General features: G+C 43.8%; 1 protein-coding gene and 1 long non-coding RNA gene across 5 annotated transcripts in view; one reads left to right on the top strand and one right to left on the bottom strand.

Moving 5' to 3' along the window:
* The window catches only part of LOC135055875 (uncharacterized), a 92,544-nt gene extending 85,911 nt beyond the window's left edge, over positions 1-6,633 (bottom strand). Inside the window, exons 1-2 of the long non-coding RNA XR_010243834.1 lie at positions 6,553-6,633; positions 4,546-4,712 (exon numbers count right to left, since the gene is read on the bottom strand). This is a non-coding gene — a long non-coding RNA (uncharacterized LOC135055875). The remainder of the gene's footprint in view (positions 1-4,545; positions 4,713-6,552) is intronic.
* MXRA7 (matrix remodeling associated 7) overlaps positions 363-16,058 on the top strand; it is a 94,605-nt gene continuing 78,909 nt past the window's right edge. Inside the window, exons 1-2 of one of the 4 annotated variants that reach the window (XM_063960430.1) lie at positions 363-837; positions 15,253-15,313. In XM_063960430.1, coding sequence (XP_063816500.1) covers positions 457-837; positions 15,253-15,313 — 442 coding nt within the window. In that variant the 5' untranslated portion in view covers positions 363-456. The remainder of the gene's footprint in view (positions 838-15,252; positions 15,314-16,058) is intronic. The other 3 variants (XM_063960432.1, XM_063960431.1, XM_063960428.1) reach the window with 3 other exon arrangements.

Below are 16,058 nucleotides of genomic sequence, written 5' to 3'. Positions count from 1 at the left end.
AAATGGGACAGATGTGTCATAATCCTGTTCTTTAATTGTACGTTGCTGCAGATTATTGCCCTGAGCAGAATAATTCTTATAAATACGGCATCTGTTTGAAGTTTGGCAGGTTGTTTGATGCCTAAAAAAATCTAAGAACAATTAAAATCAGCTGATGCTTGAGTTAAAAGAGCCTTTCAGCACATGTAAAGCCTAACATAGTCAATAAAACCACTTAGGTTAAAAATAATGCAGTGAACTTCAGGTTTTACTAAGACGAGCAAGACTTGATGGGTTTGTATTGCACACAGCACACTATGGGTAGGCGGAGCGTTGCAGGGTTATGGATGCTACTGGAAGAGGAAGGGCCAGAGCAATGACAGCTGTGTTGTGGATGGATAGCTGGGAGGAGAGAGAGGATCAGTCTGTACAGCTTCTGCTAGAAGAGAGAACAAAAGCCTTCTCTTCCCAATCAGCATGGATCAAGACGGGGACTTCTCAGTTACAATTCCTCTGGTATTTACTGCACTCGCAGTCATCTTAGCCACCGTTTTAATCAAACTCTATTCTGCAGGAGGAAAGCAGCAGCCTGAGGTTGCCCAAGAAGAAGAAGAGGAGGAGGAGGTGGAGGAGAGAGAGACAGAACCTTTAGAAAAAGAAGAGAAAGCTAAAGAGGATAATAATGTAGCAGAGGATGAAGGGAGTAAGAGGACTGAAAGGGAGGCAATCCAAGTGGAAGATGTTGGGACAGTTGAGGAATTGCCACAAGCAAAAGTGAGGGAGACAGAGACGGATGAGTGTGCAACCAAAGAGAGGACCCCATCCAGTCAATCTAGTCAGGAAGAAGAAGACAGTAAGGTAAGATTGTAAATACAATATCCTTTCAGTTACAGTGAAAAAGTAACAATATGCTGAATATACTATGCAACATTCAACACCAGTGTCTAGCCTGAAGTGCTTGTATTGCTTCTAATTCCCAACTCACATGGCAGATAAATGCCAGTTGGAAAACCCCTTTAGTTGTACAAGCTGGTGGGATGTCCCATGGCAACTAGAGTCGATTCCATTCTATATGGCACGTCCAAGAAATCTTAAATGATGTTATGTGAGTACAAATGTTCACTAAAAGCATTCCATGTTTTAAACCTAAGTTAATTTAAACTAGTGGGGAGCACAACAGGGCCCACTTAAAATGGCTGCAGATGGACTTCTGGTGCCAGCGTGTAACTGGCATCCAGACAGTGCATAGTTGTCTGTACCCGCCCTGGCTGACTGGCTGTGTAAGTGGATTTACAATATGTTTTGTTTCTGGACAGAATGATGTCACAAAGGTCAGTTCATCCAGTCCTGATGGCGTATACCTCATACATAGCTGTAAATGTAGTTACAAAGGTGTTCCACATAGGGGGGTTTTATCAAAGCTTGTAAAATGTAAGGTGGAAGCTGATTAGCTAGTACAGGTACTTTATCTCTCACAATTTTATCTCTCTCCATGCTTTGATAAATACCCCCCTTAGTGTGGAGGAATGAGGATGCAGTGGAGCAGTAGTGTTCTCAGGGAATAATAGGTGGTATAGAGTAATCTATGAAAAGTATTTTATTTTGGGACGTGCCAAAATATTTGCTTTTTATTCTTTTTCACCCATATGACTACGTTTGTTTATGCAGATTGCACTGTGTGATTTTGTATATATATATTTATATATATATATATATGTCTGTTAGTATCCACATGTCTCTGTTTGTACATCTGGAGCATGGAAAGGGTCACATATTGAAATGTGTTTATATAGCTCTGTGTCTCTCACCTCTTATTTCACTTGTGTTAGTGTTCTGCCCCCTTATGTTAGACTGTCTGGCCTTGTTTAGATTGAATTCTGCCCTCTGGCTCTGGAATTTTGGTCTCATACACAGGAGCAGTCTCATTTCCTGTCCACATTCCTACCCAGTAACCCATTCCCTTCGGACTGTCTGTGAGGCATCACTGGCTTCTCAAACTGCAAAAGTTTTAAGGGAAAAATAATACAATATTATAGAGTATCTCAAACTGTGTAACATTTTCCCTCCATGCACTCACCTCAAAATTCACATTATATAATTATCATATGGGCATTTATTTTAATTTTAATAACGTCTAAAAATATCTAGAGAAAAGTTAGCACATCCACTAATCAGTGTTTAATAATAGTAGTTCTTCCTCAGAAGCTGAGAGATTAGAAGGCAGCAGAATCTGTAAACACTGGGTGGTGTCAAATTAGTTGGCAAAAAGCCACGTTTGTCACATCTGCTTTGTTGGCTGGTCATAAAGAATACAGATGTTTTCACAAGATGTAACTGATTACATAACCATGGTGCTGCAGAGATGCCTTATTTGGCATGTGTGTTACAGTAACTCCTACCTATAAGTTCTTATGGGACTGCTGTATGATCTGGTAAGTCTTTATCTGCCGTCATGTATCACATGGGTAGCCCAACTGGATATGATTCAATCGTTTGGTAACTCGGCAGGGATTCAGTATGGTTTACCGGCGGACGGGATGATGGCTGTCAATATCCCGGCAGCGGCATCCCGGCTGCCAGAATGCCGGCAGCGGGGCGAGCGCTAAGAGTTCCCTTGCAGGAATAGCCCTGGTGCGCCGGAATTCCGGCTGGCGGCATTGTCGGTTGTCAGGATTCCCACATCGGTATCCTGACTATCAGGATCCCTACAGCCGGCAAATTAATCACATCCCCTAGGCAGAGCACACAGGCTGATAGCAGTCATCTTTCATCCATGTTTACTGACAAACTTTATAACGATCTGATACTTGGTTCATTTACAAATATTAATAGAAATAGAAATCTAGAAACATAAATTGAGAGATGTAAACAATCCACTGACTGGTAGAAGTAAAATTCTGAAAACATTAGGAAAATAATTGGATCAGACCCCCATATAGTAGCAACTGCAGGTGATAGTGGGCTATGTTTAATACCATGATTGTTAAATGTTTTTTGTTTTGTTTTTATTACTTCATCAGCAGATGTTTCCCCTCATTCTTGTGCAATTGGGGAACTCCTAAACAGCTTCTGTTTTTGGATCCTAATCTTTTGATTTTTTTCCTCCAAGTTATTTTTGGAGTGCTGCTTTATTGTTGTCTATAAAGTTTAGTATATAAGTGGATTAAGTAGGTTTCCGTTCAATAGATCTACAGTATCTATAAAGACAGTCAATAGGTTGACACCAAATGGTCAACATGGTTATTAGGTTGACCTATAAAAGGTCAACACATGAAAAGGTTGACAGGTACAAAAGGTCGACACAACATTTATTTATTTGTAGTGTCGTTTTCACCGTCAGAGCACAGGGAACCCCAATTAGTGTATCGTCTTCCGTCGGCAAGGTGCCTTACTCCGCTACTGCTGCGCTTGGCACAGGTTACTATTCCCATCTGTAGTCCATGTAGATGGTAAAATATGAAAAAGTTGAGGAAAATGACAAAATAAATAAAAAACCTTGTGTCGGCCATATGCATGTCGACCAGGGCATGTTGACTATTTGTCAACCATAAGCACTGCTGATCATTTACATGTCGACCTAATGACCATGTTGACCATTTGGTGTCAACCTATTGACTGTCTATGCAGACACTGTAGATCTATAGACTGCATACAGAATAATACCCCTTTCACATCGCGCAAATAACCCGGTATCGACACGGCATATTGCCGTGTCGACACGGGTCAGTGTGCGATGTGAAAGCACTTTGCCCGAATAAGCGGGTCGCCTGACCGGCTAATTCAACCTGGTATAAAAGAAGGGTTATACCCGGGTTGAATACCGGGTCAGGCGCAGTGTGAATGGGAGTCGTGTCGATGCGACACGGCTCCTATTCACAACATAGGGAGAGGCGGCGCAGGAGATGAGCTCCACCCCCGCCCCTGCTGCTGCTGCGCCCCCCCTGCTGCTATGGCAACCGACCCGGTATATTGCCGGGTCGGAAAGCCAGCAAAGCAGAGCAAATGCCGGATCCCACCCGGTAAGGACACGTTTCTCTTCCCGGGTGGGATCCGGCATTTGCAATCTGAAAGCGGTATTAAGTAAACTCAGATTTCTTAAGTCAGCCCCCTCTCCCCTCTGCAAGTAGTTCTAATACATTTCATCTTTATTATTTATGCAGCCAAGATATTTTGTTGTGTTGGTGACTGTATCCCCTCCTTGTGCATTGGTGCAGTGCAAAAAACTAGTGCAGTCTATTTCCATTAACTCTCCGCACCAGTGACCTACATTTCACACCCTGTGAGACGTTACAGAAGAAAAGGGTTAACACATCTTCTTAGTTAAATCTCTGTGCATTGCTGCGTTTGAGAGGTTAATGCATCTCATTCCCAAATGAGTCACTGCAGCAGAAATGCGGCCTTACAAGGCAAAGATCCTCACTGGGTTTTGACTCACCATGATCCAGCCTTAGAAGTTCCCTGTTTTTGCTACAACATGCAATAAATAGAGTTTGACCCATGTTTCCTACTCTATCTACAATCTGCTGATTTCAGTAACCTATCTCTTCTAGACTAGTATTAGTTTACCTAGAGACGACCTGTGTCTCCTCTTCTCTGTGATACTGTCATTATACTGTACTTCTCATGTGTGTAGAATAGAAGTGTACATTTCAATGTTCCATGTCACATGTACAATCTTTGCATTGGAACCCAGGCTTATCTGCGCTTTGTACAGTATGTAGTATGGCTGGGACCTGCCAGAGGAAATAAACAGATTACAGACTGGAATAGATTAAACCATGTAAATCTTCACTGCAAGCTAATTCTAATGACAAGAGACTAACTACTATCTGTGAGGTCAGACAAATACACCCATCAGTCATAACATTAAAACCACTAACAGGTGGAGTGAATAACATTGATTATCCTGTTACAATGGCACCTGTCATAGAGTGGGTTATATTAGGCAGCAAGGGAACCTTTCAATTCTTTAAGTTGATGTGTTGGAAGCAGGAAAGATGGACAAGCGCAAGGATCTCAGCAACTTTCACAAGGACCAAATTGTGATGGCTACACAACTGGGTCAGAGCATCTCCAAAATGGCAGGGTGTTCCTGATATGCAAACAGTGAATCGGCGACAGGGTCATGGGCACGTGATATGCATGGGGAGTGAAGGCTAGCTCGTCTGGTCTGTTCCCACAGAAAGGTTACTGTAGCAACAGTTTCTGAAAAAGTTATTGCTGGCTATGTATGAAAATTGCCAAAACACACCGGTTATCGCAGCTTGCTGCCCCTAAACTGAGCACGTGAGCATCAGAACTGGTCAATGGAGCAATGGAAGAAGGTGGCCTAGTCTGATTAATTACTTTTACTTTACACCATGTGGACAGCCAGGTGCGTATGCGTCGTTGACCTGGGGAAGAGATGCCGTTAGGAAAGAAGGCAAACCGACGGAAGCAGTGTGATGCTTTGGGCATAGTTCTGCTGGAAAACCTTGGGTCCTGGTATTCATGTGGATGTTACTTTGACACGTACCACCTACCTAAACATTGTTGCAGACCAATTAATGGTAACAGTATTCCCTGTTTGCAGTGGCCTCTTTTAGCAGGATAATATGCCCTGCCACACTGAAAAAATTGTTTAGTAATGGGTTGAGGAACATGAAAAAGGGTTCAAGGTGTTGACTCGGTCTCCAAGCTCCCCAGATCTCAATCTAATTGAGCATCTGTGGGATGTGCTGGAAAAACAAGTCCCAGCCATGAGTCCCCACCTTGCAACTTACAAGGCTTAAAGGATCTGTTGCTAATGTCTTGGTGCCAAATACCACAGGATACCTTCAGAAGTCTTGTGGAGTCTATGCTTTAGTGTGTCAGAGTTGTTTTGGCGGTACAAGGAAAACCTACACAATATTAGGCAGGTGATTTTAATGTTATGGCTGGTGGGTGTTTGTTTGTTTTTGTTTGTTTGTTTGTTTACTCTATTAATACATTATGTTTCCTCCTATGTAATTATTATGCATAGCCTTGCTAGTCAACATACACTTGTTTATCTATAACTGTTCGTGAATGGAGTACATTTTAAGGACACCTAGAAAAAGCAATACTTGCACAGTACATTGTCATTGGCGGTGCAAGACGATTTGAGACAAAAAGAACATGTAGATTCTCCCAGTTTCACAAGGGCAACTCTTCACCAATTTAAACTATATATTCTAAACTTATTTAAAAGAAAAACCTATGTACCAAGAAAAAAAGAAATCTAAATGAAATAACTTAGCAGTTTGACTTACATTTACACATATGGTAAAAGTGTTTTGCTCATTAATATTTTAAGTATATCTGGTCTCAATATCCTTGGAACTGAGGGTTTGTAGGCTTACAATTCCTCTAAAACCTAGTAAAATATTCTGTTATGGTGCTTCTATCTCTAGCCCAGGGATGTGCAGTCAGGGGAGGCAGGGCCTCACCTGTCATGCTCCCTATCATACTCTGAGTTTTCACTATAAAAATGATTGGGATAACACAAAGTAGATATTTATAACTTATAAGCATCTTTTTTGTACTAATGCAATCATCTTTATAGATAAAACTTACCAGACTTTCAGGTATCCTTCAGTTGCAGGGAGAGATAGAGATGAGGCAGCAGCAGCTCAGCCTCACCTCTCACACTGTCGGACACTGCCTGTACAGCGAGGCTGGGCTACACAGCCGCCAATCAGGCTGCATAGAACAGAGAAATGGGAGGCATGCCTCACAGTGGGGGCGTGCTTGAGCTCTGATGGACTGCTCGGATTGGTCATGTGACCAATCCAGGAAGTGCAGGAAGATCGGAGCTGAGCAGCGTGGCAAGGAAGGAGGGAAAAGGGGACCTGCCGTGCCAGCAGCAGCCTCCCGTGCGCAGTGACTGGGGTGAGTAGCTGCCAGGACCTGAACTGTGTGTGTAACAGGAATCTGTGTCTGGCATCTGTAGTGAGTGTAGGGACAGGACTGTGGGGTGGGTGGGGGGGGGCAGGACTGTGTGTGTGTGTCTGGCATCTGTAGTGAGTGTGGGGACAGGACTGTGTGTGTGGCATCTGTAGTGAGTGTGGGGACAACACTCTGTGTGTGTGGCATCTGTAGTGAGTGTGGGGACAGGACTGTGTGTATGTGTGTGTGTGGCATCTGTAGTGAGTGTGGGGACAGGACTCTGTGTGTGTGGCATCTGTAGTGAGTGTGGGGACAGGACTGTGTGTATGTGTGTGTCTGGCTTCTGTAGTGAGTGTGGGGACAGGACTGTGTGTGTGGCATCTGTAGTGAGTGTGGGGACAGGACTCTGTGTGTGTGGCATCTGTAGTGAGTGTGGGGACAGGACTGTGTGTATGTGTGTGTCTGGCTTCTGTAGTGAGTGTGGGGACAGGACTGTGTGTGTGGCATCTGTAGTGAGTGTGGGGACAGGACTCTGTGTGTGTGGCATCTGTAGTGAGTGTGGGGACAGGACTGTGTGTATGTGTGTGTCTGGCTTCTGTAGTGAGTGTGGGGACAGGACTGTGTGTGTGGCATCTGTAGTGAGTGTGGGGACAGGACTCTGTGTGTGTGGCATCTGTAGTGAGTGTGGGGACAGGACTGTGTGTATGTGTGTGTCTGGCATCTGTAGTGAGTGCGGGGACAGGACTGTGTGTGTGTGTGTGTGTGTGTCTACAGTAGTGAGACGTACGGTAGTGTACATATATGTTCCTGTTCTCGTTCCCCAGGTGCTGCTGACTATATAACTGATGACTGTATTGCCCTGTGTAACCTGCTGCACTAGGCCAGCGGTGATCTGCAGGTGAGGGGGCAATAGGAGGCACCTCACCCAGAAGTTAGTATCCACCAGTTTACGCACAACACTATGGTGACGGCTGTGACCTAGCTATAACTATATGTGTGTTCTCCCTGTGTTTGCATGGATGTGGTGCAGGGACATAAGAGTTAAATTGTGTAGGGGGTGAGACAGGCTCCCGGCACTGAGAGCCTCCACCATTTGTGCCTCCCCAGCCTCTGACCTCACCGCACGTCACTGTTCTAGCATGAGCTTTTGGGGGCTACTCTGTTCAACCATGATTCCCACACCCCTGTTTCTCTTACAGCTCTGGCCAAAATCAAAGGTGCAGGGGCGTGCGTAGGAAGGACCAATCACAATTTGCAGTTTGCGTGATTGGTCTTTCCACTTACAGTATGTTCCTACATCAACTGCCATTTAAATTTTGGGTATTGAAATGATTTGCTGGGCCTCTAGCTGGCCGGTACTCAGTATTTACTTTTTGCAGTTCCATGTGTTTTTTTCTTTGGCACTCTTACAGTTTTCATTTATAACCAAACCACACATTAAATATTTGCATGTGAGCTCGCACACTGCGCTTTCAGTTTGCAACAGCATGATACCTGCAGTAAAATTTGGTTCCTCATAGCATCTTCACCCATTTAGGCCCAAAAAATGTGTCTCTTCATCATTAAAAAGTTACTGTACTAGAAAAAGCATGTGTCATAACTGCAACCTCTCTGTAGACAAACTTTGAGATTTTTAAAATTCATTAAATTTCCAAAATCAAATTAATTAGTCAGACATTATGTACCCAATAAATGAGACAATGGATCTAGTGATAGCACCTGTATGGGTCTGTACGAGAGCCAGGAGGTAATTCCAGACAGTATATGTCCTTTACTTAATACAGAGATTTTCAACCTTTTACAACTCGCGGCACACTGAACAAGATTTAAATATTGCCAAGGCACACTCAAATATAATGGTGATGCATGGTGCAGTTGCGTGTCCTAGGATGTCATGTTGCAGCTTCTCCAGAGGTAACGCCTGAGCCACATCTGAGAAAGCCAGAAGAGCCCAACACTGCCCGGGCCCAAAATTAGAACTGGCTCTGCAACCACTAAACCCACCAGTATTGATCATTCCAGGGCCTCAGTAGCGGCAAAACACTGATGGGCCTGGCTCTGCTTCTATGGCGGCACACCTGGAGACTGCTCAGGGCACACTAGTGTGCCACGGCACAGTGGTTGAAAAACACTGGCTTAATACATAACTCCAGTAGTGGTAGTTGTGAGCTTGTGAGTCTAGTGTGCCTTTGACTAGCCCTGCCAATCGGGGGGTAACACGTGTAGCTTTCCTTCTTCCTGAGAGTGTGAGATCACTCTTTTACAGTTCACTAGTCTCAGTCTGTAGGTATTGGTGCCATTCAGCCATTGCCACAGTGACATGTGGGGAAGTGACTGACTCATCCTGAGCCTGCACTGCAGTCAGCCCCAGCCAGTCAGTATCTGCATGCAGTCTGCAGGCTGCAGCTGTGCTAAACTCTTAACTGTGTCATGTGGTGGCATAGGGGCTATGGTAATATTCTTCTGAACCATTTACTTGGATTCTCCCTAAAACGATCTTCAGATTTTAATGTGGCATTCACAATGATTTCTAACTTATTGAATAAGATGAATTATCCTGTGAATAGTTAATCAGAGTGTAAAATATGGTCTGTTTTTGGTATTGGGAGGCTTAGTAAACTTTGTGCTTTGTGATTAATCCCTTCACTCCCACACAACTGTCACAGACAGTGTAGAACTCACAGAATACTTTGAGGATTCAAATCAGTACTGCTTAAACTGAAAGTCCTAGACTGTCTCTATCACGGGGGTGGATCTTTAGACCTACACTAAAAAGGTTTACAGTTATTAGGTTGACCACAAATGGTTGACATGAAAAAGGTCGAAAGGGTCAAAATATTAACATGGAACAGGTAGAGAGTGGAAAAGGTCGACAGGGTCAGCAAGGTCAAAAGGTGGAAATTAGGGTGGCCTAGGAATCGGGATTGAAAAATGATAAATCCCGGGATACCCGGGATTGGTTCCCTTGCAATTTCCGCCGCCACTCCCCTGCCCTGTCCAGACCACGTAATAACATACCCATCTGACGGGGTAGGAGGGTGGGCTGACCTACTACAAAGTTGCGTGCCAACGCTGAGGTCTGAGCGGCAAGCGGTGTCTGCGCAGTGTGACGTGAAGTCAGAGGTCACGCTGCACAGACAGTCGCACCACCCACCGCTGAACACAGCCTGGAGCAGGGGGAGGTGAGCCGGGCAGCATCTGAGCCTCCTGAGGATGCTTAGCACTGCCCAGCACCGAAAAAACAAAGGGGGTTCCTAATCCCGAAATCCCAGGGATTGGAAGCCCCAATCCCGGGATTGAATCCCAGGCAATCTTTGGCCCAAATCCCGGGATCCCGCCGATCCCGATCCTGGGATTGGCCACCATAGTGGAAATGGTCAAACTCAATTTTTTTTACATTTTTTTGTCACTTTTCTGCCCCCCAAAACTTGTTTACCACTTGTGTACCACGTCCCATCGCATGTATCACTTTGCTTGCCATGCTTCGGACAGGTTATTATTCCCAATCATAGTCCGCGTGGATGGTAAAGTATGAAAAAGTTGAAAAAATAAAAATAAATTGTGTTGACCATATGTGTTAACCATTGTTATGTCGACCTTTTGTACTGTCTACCTTTTACATATCGACCTCTTAATCATGTCGCCCTAATGCATGCCGACCATTAGTGGTCAACCTGTTGACTGTTGACCTATTGACTGTCGACCTATAGCCAAATACTCTCTGTCACACAAGCCAACCCAAGGTATTTATTTATAATGTATGTGCTACAATTTTATTGCAAAAGGAGCAGCCTGGCTGCATTTGAGTACTCACTGATGGGGGATCAGGTGATGGTGGCATGTGGTTGAGTGGTAATAGCATATAAATGGGCATGAGGGAGCTTTGATGAGATAAAAAGTGAAATGATCAGGCTCTGGATGCCCCTGCTTCTCATTCAGGAGCATTACTGCGGTTTTGCCCAAACCCTGTTTCCAAATCTGAAAATTAAAGGGCTTTTACAATTATTATATAGATAAGGGGGCTTTATATAGAATTATGATTTGCATTCAAGGACATATTCCATACTAGGTTACCACCTTTAGGGTCAGATTTAACAAGTGACATTCTCATTATCACTCGTTACCAATCTTAAATGGTGCTCCAACCAATAAGCTTCTGTCATTTTTCAAACACATGACAGTTGGAGCACCATTTAAGATTAGTAACAACTGATAAAGAATCGAAGAATGTCACTCATTGTTAAATCTGCCCCTAAAAGATGGTAACCTAGTATGGAATATGTACTTGAATGCATAATTCTATATAAGGCCACCTTATCTATATAATAATTGTAAAAGGTCTGTCTCGTCTCCTCAGTGCATGTGCAGAGAAAGCTTGGGCACATGCTCTGGAAAGAAGCGTCAGCTGACGAGTAAGCATACAGTACACTGGGCCAAGTGTGTTTGGGGGTAGCGAAGACTGAAGTCTGTTATTCCAGTACAATATTACATAACTGGCTACTCTTCCTGAATACCACGCTCCAGTTCTGTTTTGTTGTTTATGTCTCTTTGCGCCCTTTTTTATTACACAGTTGATGAGCCTGGCAGTAATGAACAGCCAACCTTTTTCCATTATTTTAATGCTATCTGACAACCCTTCTTACAAGTCATTTTTTAGCACCCGTCACAAAAATGGAAGACAAAACATAAGGCAGTGTATGAATTAATTAGATAGTTGACAGTGAGTAAGATCTGGGTGGAGTGTGGGAAACACCCATTGAATAACTCCTATGTTTAAATTTAGAATTTGGAAAATGAATCTGAGATAATGTAACCCAGATAAAGGACATTGTCATTACCCAGCTGACAGTAGATACAGATGATTATCTGTAATATGTATGGCCTGGTCTGACACACTGGAGTGGCAAATTACAAGTTATTTTAATCATAAGCTGCACAACTGCACCTATGTGTGAGACGTATTCATAATTGGCAATGGTACAAATGGGTGTTTCAGATAAACTAAATCCATTTTTAACATCTCCAGGTTTTGCTGATTGGGGGCAGCTGTAATGGCCAGGAACTAGTGAAGATGTACTGTGCTGTAAGGGAAGACTCTTCAATAATGCAAAGGCTTCACTGTATTAATCTAATTGTTGTGATTTGTATGTAGGCAACAGAGATTTAAAACCATCTGCTCTGGCAAACATTGCTTACAGCACTTCTTCTGTACAGGATACCCTACTGTACGTGATGTGGAGGCACAGACGTTTGCAATATGTCCGTGTTCAGTACCCAGTTTCTGAATGTTTTTTTGCCGAATCACAACAACACATTTTACCTATTCAACGTGTCACATCATTTTTGTGGCATGACTTTTACATGTAAATAAACAAGAGTAACCACTGGAGCAAGTCACATAAAAGAAACAATACAAGTGAAATGACATGACATAACTGCAGCAGGGTCACTATTCAATGACCCAGTCAAGAAACAAATGGTGCAATAAGAATGTGAGGAAGCCATAATAATAAGAGCATTGATATTATGAGGGCAGAAGACTGTATACTGTATACATGTGCATTTTAGAAAATAAATGGCGCAGGATGCAAGTTACACACAGGTACCAATTAAGTGAACCTCTTTGAATAAATGAGAAATATAAAATGTACTGTAAGTTGCACAGCTTTGAAAATAGTAATTAACATCATATCACGCTTCGGCCCATTTGTTTACATAGTTTGTTTACTAACTATAGAGTAATAGGCCTAACTGATCTATCTTTCCTCTCCAGACCTCTCCCCTGCTCTCCTCACTCGTATCTCCAACTGTCTCTCTGCTACCTCTTCCTGGATGTCCGAGCGCTTTCTTAAATTTAACATGTCTAAGACCGAGCTGATCATCTTCCCTCCCTCCCGCATAACCTCACCTCCTACAATCTCATTATCTATTGATGGCACTACTATCTCCTCTAGCCCCCAAGTGTGCTGTCTTGGAGTAATCCTTGACTCCTCCCTCTCCTTCAAACCACACATTCAGCACCTCTCACAAACCTGGCATTTTCATCTAAAAAATATTTCCAGGATCAGACCCTTTCTGACCCAGGATGCTACTAAGACTCTTATCCACTCACTGGTCATCTCCAGACTGGACTACTGTAATCTGCTCCTGACTGGCATTCCTGACAAATACCTCTCTCCACTCCAATCTATCCTCAATGCTGCTGCCCGGCTCATCTTCCTCACCAAACGCACTACGTCCACCTCTCCTCTCTTACTAGACCTTCACTGGCTCCCCTTCCCTTTCAGAATCCATTTCAAGCTTCTCACACTCGCTTACAAAGCCCTCACCCACTCCTCTCCCATCTACATCTCTGACCTTATCTCCCTTTACACTCCCACCCGTCCTCTTCGCTCTGCTAATGCACGCCGACTCTCCTGCCTACGGATTACTTCCTCCCACTCTTACCTCCAAGATTTCTCACGTGCTGCACCACTTCTTTGGAATTCCCTACCTCTCCCCCTCAGACTCTCCACCTCTCTACAAAACTTCAAATGGGCTCTCAAGACCCACTTCTTCACCAAACCGAGCCAAATCTCATCCTAACCCTCTGTTCTACGCTCTCTATGTACCCCAACTGTGTCACCCCTGTCTGTCTACCCCTCCCCTTTAGAATGTAAGCTCTCACGAGCAGGGCCCTCTTCCATCATGTGCTTATCCTTTCTTACTTTAATAATCTTCAACTGCACCAATTCCATCAGTCTTCTGCCACCTGATACTTATTCCAGTGTCATCTGCTGATGTAACTATGTTTATTTACCCTGTACTTGTCCTATACTGTCATCAACTGTAAGTTGCTGTTTTCCTGTTTGATTATTTGTTTATGTACTCTGTAATTGGGCGCTGCGGAACCCTTGTGGCGCCATATAAATAAAGGATAATAATAATAATAATAATAACTGGTCTATGTACTAAGCCTTGGAGAGAGATAAAGTGGACGGAGATAAAGTACCAGCCAACCTGTCATTGTTCAAACATATATGGGGTTTCTATTTACTAAGCCTTTGACATTGATAAAGTGGAGAGAGATAAAGTACCAGCCAATCAGCTCCTTACTGCCATGTTACAGGCTGTGTTTGAAAAATAACAGGAACTGATTGGGTAGTACTTTATCTATCTCTCCAAGGCTTAGTAAATAGACCCCATAGCCTGTAACATGACAGTTAGGAGCTGATTGGCTCGCCGTCCACTTTATCTCTTTCCAAAGCTTACCCCTAAGGCTCCTAAGCAACAGTGATGCACCTCCCAACCACATGTGAATTAAGCCCCAGATCTCCAATATCTGCTGCAGTCCCTAAATTTCTGACCGAAGCTGCAGCCCCTATGAGGGGTTTATGCGGGCTGCGCAGCTGTCAGATATTTTAAAATTAGAGATTGTAAGGTAGAATTTTTTGGGAAATTTTGTTGATTTGATGTGGAATGACCCATTTATCCAGCTCCGCAATGCAAAGCATTACAGATTTTAACCCCCCAATAGGGCATTATAATGTAGTAGCCTGTGGGCTACATTCTGCAGAAATCACCAGGAGCACGCGCAGAAGGCCCCCAGCTCCAGAAGTAGAAGTGAAAAGATTGCTTTTGCAATCATTTCACTTCTTGACATTTCACGAGAGTGGGCTCCTTTCGGAGCTCCTGCCCTTGCATGTGATTTTTAGTACATTTGGGTGAATATTAATTTCTTATTGCTGTGAATAGCGGCAATAAGAAATTCTAATTATTGGGTCTAAAACCTGATACTTATTAACTATGCCCCTTCGGCACAATCATTTCTTACAAGGAGGGTACACACGGAGCGATGTTCAGCTAATTTCTAAGCAATCTGACTAGATTGCTTAGAAATTAGCTGAACATCGATCCGTGTGTAGGGGTGCCGGCAACAGTGATGCGTGCTCCCGCGAATCGCTATCGCCGGTGCTAGATTGGCCTGCATGCAGGCACAATCTACCAGGTAACTCATTTCACCACTGGGTGAAATGAGCGGCTCCCCGTGTCCGTCCCCTCCTTCTCTCAGCACATCGCGCTGTGCTGAGCGGCCTGTGCAAGACCGCTCAGCACACATCACTGGGGAAATCTCCCCGTCAGTACGGCCCTTTAGAGTTCAACTGTAGCACACCACCTGTAGTTGCACAAAAACACCAGCGGGTGCTTTACTGTTGGTAGATGACTAACTATAGACTGTATGTGTCGCTTACTCTCCATTTCTTTCATTGTAAGCTCATTTGGGAAGGGACATCTTTACCTTTTCATGTAACGTATTATGATTCACTTAAGGTTCAGTGCTTCATACTATTCTGCTGATTTATAAATTAAGCATAAATATAACTGATAATGTTTCTATTTCTGCTGCAGGAAGAAGAATTTGATACAGAAAGTGATAAAGTCTTGAAAATAAGTGAAGCAGATGATGCAGGTGAGTTTTGCTGGATGCAGTGTGTTCTCTCTTCTAATGCTACAACCAGGGCTGTAAGGAGGGCGGAACAGCCGGTGCTGTCACACAGGGTGGTTTTTGTGTGTGTGTTACTACACTGGGGCAATAGTACTGGGGGCAATATTAAATGGGGCATTACCACTGGTGGCACTACTACTTGGGGCATAACTACTGGGAACAATACTACATGGGGGCATTACTTCTGGGGGCAATACTACACAGGTGCATTACTACTGGGGGTAATACTACACAGGCGCATTACTACTGGGAGCAATACTACATGGGGACATTACTACTGGGGGAACTACTAATGAGGGCATTGCATAGAGGGCACTTCATAAGGGACATCACTCCTGGGGACGTAAGTAGCACTACTACGGGGGGGCACTGTATAAGGGACAGCACTACTATGGGCTCTGCATATGGGGTACTACCACTACAGTGGGCATACTACTACTGTGGGCATTGTATAAGTGGCACTATTGCTGTGGGCATTATGTATAATAGGAGTGCTACTACTGTGGGCTTTGTTTATAAGGGGCACTAATGTGTGTAAGGGACACTACTATGCGGTGTAATGAGAATAAGATTGTGCTACTGTGTGGCGTAATTTGAATTATGGATATTAATGCATGGCCACACCCCTTTCTTTTTGAGACCACGTCCCTTTTTTTGCAGCAAGCGCAGTCCCTTAGTTACATAGGCGGGTTGAGAGTTCCACCACCTC

The sequence above is a fragment of the Pseudophryne corroboree genome, chromosome 3 (assembly GCF_028390025.1).
Source record: "Pseudophryne corroboree isolate aPseCor3 chromosome 3, aPseCor3.hap2, whole genome shotgun sequence".
Lineage (NCBI taxonomy): Eukaryota > Metazoa > Chordata > Amphibia > Anura > Myobatrachidae > Pseudophryne > Pseudophryne corroboree.
The sequence above is the reverse complement of the archived record's forward strand: the minus strand, read 5'-3'. Positions and strand labels throughout refer to the sequence as shown.